The sequence below is a fragment of the Filicampus tigris genome, chromosome 4 (genome assembly GCF_054856515.1).
Source record: "Filicampus tigris isolate MCC_2025a chromosome 4, RoL_Ftig_1.0, whole genome shotgun sequence".
Classification (NCBI taxonomy): Eukaryota; Metazoa; Chordata; class Actinopteri; order Syngnathiformes; family Syngnathidae; genus Filicampus; species Filicampus tigris.
In genome coordinates, this window is record NC_141220.1 from 13509502 (window position 1) to 13516295 (window position 6794).

Below are 6794 nucleotides of genomic sequence, written 5' to 3' on the forward strand. Positions count from 1 at the left end.
ACAAGCGTTCTCCGGAGGAATAAGCTGCCAGGGGTTGTGGGGAAGATGATTCATTGTGACCTGTCATGGACACGGCATGGTTACATGGATGGGGTTCATAGTGAAGAAACCACAGGGAAGCAGAAGGTGCATGTATTGACTCAACATCCTTCTTTGTCATCTGATATAGGACTGTAATTTATGACTGCAAATAGATATAAAAATGACAAAGTAACCATTGAATGAAACTAGATGCACATTCAAAGTTGCACCTGTTGCTCCAGATGCGGATGGGCAAAAATCTTTTTGACATTGGAACACATGTAAACAGCCCTTAAAATGGATATATACATTTCTGCACTTGTACATCCGCGCGTACCTTCCAACAGTTTATTGAACACGTGAAACGTGCACACAGCAGGCAACCTTGGTATCACTCCACTGGCTGCCGTAGGCCATCATTTTTTTTAAATTGTCGATGTAACTTTGATGTTTCTCCTTTTCACCATGTATGTTACTTGCATTTTTGATGACATCAGACTCACATCGGTATAGCTGATCTGTTCGTTTACATCACGGTCGCATTGACTGCTGTACACTTCATCCTTGTGTCACTTGAATCATGCGGTGAAAATCCATCGTAAGACAAAATAGGTGTGAGTGGTACCATAATGAAGAGCGAGTGTTTTTCATGTGTAGTTGTAGTTTTGTGTCTGTGATTCTGTCCACAGTACATATGTCACCTGCTACTGGGTGTCAACTCCATCCAAGGAGAACTGTTTTGAATTATTCTTTCCACATCACACAGCCCATTTCTCTCCCCTCACTATGCATGCAATGCCTTAAACAGGACCTTTAACAGTCCATTGAGCACCATATGCCTATGAAGTCCAAATCCTCCAATGGCCAAGAACAAGCACAGGATTTAAACTGTGATTAAAATCGTAAAGTCTTAAAAATATGAAACATTTGTGCGTTACGTGAGATAGAAAAAAGGGGAAATGAATTTGAACAGCAGTTAGGCTCGGAAGGGTAAAAAGAGAGGTGGGAAAGATTCCTCCACCTGCAGCTCCCAGCTGTGCCGAGCATTTTCCAAATCGGTGCTCCGCGCTCGGAGACTACTGAGCTTTTCATTCGGAAAAAACAAGGATTTATATCAGAGAAGATGAAAATGGGTGTACATAACTTATTGTGCAGTGGGACTTTACATTAATAGATTCTATAAATAATCTCCTTTGATCCCGTTTTGACTACCCAGTATTGATATGGCTTGTGAAAGAAGAAGACAACAGGTTTGCAATCCCCGTGCAGTCATGTAGAAGAGTATTTGCACGTATTTTGTCAATACCAATGCAAAAATATGAACATGTAGACTGCGGAGTTCTGAACTGATTGTGTAAATGAATGATTCATGTAATAATCAGATTCACTTGGGTGTTATGCCGATTTAGCAAGGATCTTATGGTTTCTGTTTACACTCTTGAGCCATAAAATTAAGTACAACATGCAATCTAGTGAGATAACGGCTGTCTTAAAAATGTATATCACTTCTCCTTAGTGACTTAAAAAAAACGTTTTAGATTGTCTGTGTATTCTATTTTTGATCCTAATGATTTTTTTGTGAGGAACGGAGTGAAGGTACAACTCCATGTTATATATGTATGTATGCTATGAATAAAAAGAACACAGCTCAGTTTTGATCGACACAAATGTTTCGACTATGTTGGTCACTCAGCAAAATAATAGTCGTCTCTCAGTATGAAGCAGTGCACTTGCATTCTTTTCAAAAACGAACAATTTTGGATAATGCACATTTGTTACTGACCATGGAGTGCAGGTATAGTTACACAGGAGTACAGTTGTATGCTAAAAAAAATTAGGTAAGAGGTCAAAGGTCAGGGCAGTGTGTGTGTGTGCACCAGCTTTATATAGCCCTTTACTGGAAACGTGATCATTGTCAAGCAAGAAAAACACAGAACTGAACTTTCAAAACTGATGAATTTTTTTTTTCTCTTACATCACATTAACAGCCCTCATAAGACAACTGGGGGTGTTTTTTCTTTCATTTTTTTTTAACTACAATAAGATCAGATCAAACAGGAGTGGCTCCATCACAGCGGGAAATTAAGTCTTTATTCAGCATCCCAAGAGACTATTTCTGCAAGGAGCGAATGAGATACCCAGGGGGATGCAACAAACAGAGCAGCGGAGCTATAACTCCCACTTACTTTGTGCTTCTTTTGACAACCCCTGCCACCTCACTCACTTGGTCCTTCTCTTTCCCCGATGCCAGAAAGGGGGGGGGGGGGGTTAAGATGGTGTGGGGGGGGGAAAGAAACGTTCAACTTGGTGTCTGAGTGGAATATAGATGTGACTGGGGACAGGGGCTGAGGACCAATGAGCTGCACACTCTCACTCTATCCATCCTCGTCTCTTTTCTTGTGTTGATTGTGATACAGGAGGTCTACAAGTATTCAGTAAGGCAGATACGACTTTCACCTGCTGTGACCGTGACAACTTACAGTGACATGCTGCACATGTACACGGTACACGGGCAGCTCAAAGCTCAGTGCTTTGTGCATGTTAGGAACAAACTTGTAAAACCATCGTGAACTGAAGACACACAGATACGCGCACTCGCATTCTTACCTGGTGGAGGAGGAAAAGGAAGAAAATGCGGACTCCGGTCTCCATCATGATCGATGCAAATGTCTTACGGCGTGGAACGGAAACGGACTCAGGACAGGGCGACAGAGGCAGCCTGTGCTTTGCTCATAATTCCAATGTTCGAGCGCCGGGGGAGAGATACTAGACGAGTTTCGCCGTGCGCGCCGCCAGCTGCCAACTTGGCCCCAATAACAGCTGCACTGACACCGGCACAGCGCTGGATAGTTCAGGCAGACCACCGCCAACGGATTTATGAAAGAGGGAGCAACGGTGGAGGGGGGGGGGGTGGGACAAGGAGGAGGCGGAGAGAGATGGAGGAAGAGAAGGAGGGAGCGAAGGTACATGAGAGTGGACGGCTTATGAAGCGGAGTCCACGTGACACGATTTTATTGCTGGACTTTTATAATCACTGCAGCTCGATTACGGACCATTATTAGTGTGATCATTTCACTCGAGCTGTGACTGTCTATTCCATTCAGCAGTGAGCCACGGGCAGGCCATAGGGGCTAAGTTGCTTGTTATTATATTATTATTATTACCAGTATCTTTTTTTTTAGAAGCTATTTTTGTGTTGTGAAACACAAATGTGGAGTGGCTAAAACATTAAAATTTTAAATAGATAATAAATATACCATAAATAATGGTTGCCCTGCGACTGGCTGGCGACCAGTTCAGGGTGTTGTCTGCCTTCGCCCATTGACGGCTGGGATAGGCTCCAGCAACTCCCCGCGACCCTGTATAGGATAAGCGGTTTGGAAGATGACATGACATGACATAAATAATGGTATGATTTTGTTTTCCGGTCTGAAGGCCACCAACCCGACGTCGGACGTCGGTACGCGTTCGGGCGCCTGATTGTATGGAGGTAAATTTGGTGCAAAAGTCACTTGTTCTTGTACCAAGGAAATTTGTACTTGTAACAACGAATTGGTAAAAAATCATATTCGTAGAGAAAACAATTGTAAGGCGTGTGAAATAATGTTGTATCTGAAAAAAAAAACAATTGTACCTGAAAAAAAAAAGTTGTACTTGTAAAAAAAGGAAAATTAGTACCTGTAGAAGCAACAATTTGTATGTGTGAAAAACAAAATTCTCCTTGATAGAAAAAACGACTTGTAGTTGTGAAAATAAATTTTGTACTTGAAGCAAAATTTATTTTGTACTCGTGGGGAAATACTGATTTGTACGGTACGGAGCCCCTAAGGTGACATGGAAGTAAAAAAACAAAAAAACATTGCGTTCCCTCGCAAAGATTGCGTTCCTTCACAAAGATTTGCGTTCCCTTGCAAAAATTGCAAGATAATGCAAAGTTTTTTGTGAGGGAACGCATTTTTTAAAAATGCGTGTTTATGTACTTACGGGTCATTTTCCGGGTAAACAAAAGCAACAATGGGAGCGTTTTCAGCCGTGGGTGGGTTTAATGGAATCGCTTTGAAATTCGCTTGTAATACAAAGACCTAAAATCAGTTTTTGATATTAAGCACGGTTTCTCCGTCTCTGACGTACTGTCGTCTCTCAAACAGCCGGGCATTAGAGGCTAGGCTAGGCTAGCTGCTAAACTGACCCGGAAGTACATAAACGGGCATTTAAAAAAATAAAAATGCCTTCCCTCGCAAAAAACTTTGCGTTTGCGCAATTTTTGCGAGGGAACGCAAAGTTTTTTGTTTTTTTTTACTTTGGTTTTTCCGCTGGGATTAGACAAACTTCAGATGGCCTTATCAGGGCTCCAGAATTCCCCAAAATGGTGGCATTTTTGCCCTTGAAATTTAAGTCAGAATTAAATATAATGTATATTTTCATTTGTAACCAGTAAATTTGGTGATTTGTGGTTTTAAATTGTTGATCATTTTATTTTCAGGGACTAACTCTTGCTTCACACTTCCATCCATTTTTAGGCAATGTAGTTTAAATGGGTGCAATTGTGAATATATATTTTGTATATCAATTTGTGATTCATGCGGCAACTGATTTGTCTACTTGCACTACTAAAATTTCCGGCTATGCCTATGCCTCGAATAAATAAAAGATGTCTGGAGCCCTGGGCCTTAGACATACAATGCTGTGCGTGTACACGGCTGCTGAGTATTTGTCTATTCCCAAGCATGTGGACGGATTTGTTGGGTCCACAGCAGCATGAAGTCCAGCCAGGCAGTCAATCTCCGGGACATGGACACAAAAGCTGGAATCACTGGGCACAAGGCCACTACTTTCCCAGTTAATCATGACGATGTGCAAACCCTGTAGGTGATGTGTAATAATTCATTATGTTGCCTGAAAAACTGCATGTTTTGTTTACCAAAGTTCAAAAGGACTTACACAATCATTAGACTCATGTAAATTGTGCTGCAATCCTATGTGCCACAATTGGTTAGAGGTACAATTTCACTTAGTGCTCATTGGATGATTGTCCCAGTCATCTTTGAAAACATTGTTGGGCTTGTAAGCGGGGAACAAAGACATTGACAGCAGAAAAGGTGGACGCTGCTGGACAGGTTCAGATCATCTTCCTCCAGTTGGTGCAGCACGGCATGTAGTGGAGCCAGGTGATTGCTGTGTAGACATCTCGTCAGAGAAGTTAAATTCTGTCAAGTCCAAATTTAATTAGTTCAGCTTTTAAAATGCCCTTGTCCAGAAAGAAGGTAAGTAGATATCATTACAAACTATGTGAGTCATAAAAGAAAAAATAAATCGAGTATAGGTTCAAAGATGAATCTACTAATCATCTGTCAAATTAAGCTTTTATGATAATTGAATAATTATTTTCATACTTGGCTTAAAATGTTCCAAATCCCTCAATTTTCACCCCCTCAACAGTAAATATTCTCAGGAATATGAAGTCTTTGATGAAAGCACCTATTTTTTTGCTTTTTCAAAAATAAGACATTTGCAAACATTTGCTTTTACTTAAATAAGAATGATCAACATTTTTCAATATTCTCTGATGTGCCATAGACAAATCTAATCGCTGAATCATAAAGAATTAGTGCATTTTCTGCACAGAAAATTTGAAAGCCATGTTTCAGAATGAAAGGATAGAAATAAAATGTTTGTTTAGATTCATCCATTCATCCATCCATTATCTATACTGCTTATCCTCACAAGGGTCGCGGGCGTGCTGGAGCCCATCCCAGCTGTCTTCGGGCAGTAGGCAGGGTACACCCTGAATTGGTTGCTAGCCAATCACAGGGCACACAGAGACAAACAAACATCCGCACTCACAATGACACCTAGGGGCAATTTTAGAGTGTCCAATCAACTTACCATGCATGTTTTTGGAATGTGGGAGGAAACCGGAGAAAACCCACGCAGGCACGGGAAGAACATGCATACTCCACACAGGGAGGCCGGAGCCGGGATCGAACCCACAACCTCTGAACTGTGAGGTGGACGTGCTAACCAGTCAACCACCATGCCGCCCTGTTTTGATTCATAAGATCATAATTATTAAAATAAGCATTAGTTGCAGTGCTACAGCAATTGTGTTTTGAAAGAAGGTGAAAATTGCTGTCCTTTGCTGCGTTTGAATGACTGCTGGCCTTTGGTAAACTGTTTCTCTAAATTGTTGTCTTTACATTTTTTTATTTGATTATCAACAGTAAAAGATAAATGCAGCTGATATATTAAAAATAGTCATTATTTCAACTACAAAGAAATACACGTAAGAGGTTTGAATGTGGGCGGCACGGTGGTCGACTGGTTAGCACGTCCGCCTCACAGTTCAGAGGTCGTGGGTTCGATCCCGGCTCCGGCCTCCCTGTGTGGAGTTTGCATGTTCTCCCCGTGCCTGCGTGGGTTTTCTCCGGGCACTCCGGTTTCCTCCCACATTCCAAAAATGCGTGGTAAGTTGATTGGATACTCTAAATTGCCCCTAGGTGTGATTGTGAGTGCGGATGTTTGTCTCTCTGTGCCCTGCGATTGGCTGGCAACCAGTTCAGGGTGTCCCCCGCCTATTGCCCAAAGATAGCTGGGATAGGCTCCAGCACGCCCCGCGACCCTTGTGAGGAGAAGCGGTACAGATAATGGATGGAAGGTTTGAATGTCATAGTTATTGTAACGCAATTCCATGAAGATGCAGTGCGTCTAAGTACCCCTGATTGTACACACATTCCCCTACTTCATTCTTATGCTACTAAACAATTCCGATGGAA

At 41.9% G+C, this 6794-nt stretch overlaps 1 protein-coding gene across 1 annotated transcript in view; it reads right to left on the minus strand.

Annotated features, from left to right (window-relative positions):
* cdh13 (cadherin 13, H-cadherin (heart)) overlaps positions 1 to 2906 on the minus strand; it is a 311068-nt gene extending 308162 nt beyond the window's left edge. Inside the window, exon 1 of the mRNA XM_086029056.1 lies at positions 2629 to 2906. Coding sequence (XP_085885182.1) covers positions 2629 to 2676 — 48 coding nt within the window. The 5' untranslated portion in view covers positions 2677 to 2906. The remainder of the gene's footprint in view (positions 1 to 2628) is intronic.
* Between the last annotated feature and the right edge of the window lie 3888 nt (positions 2907 to 6794).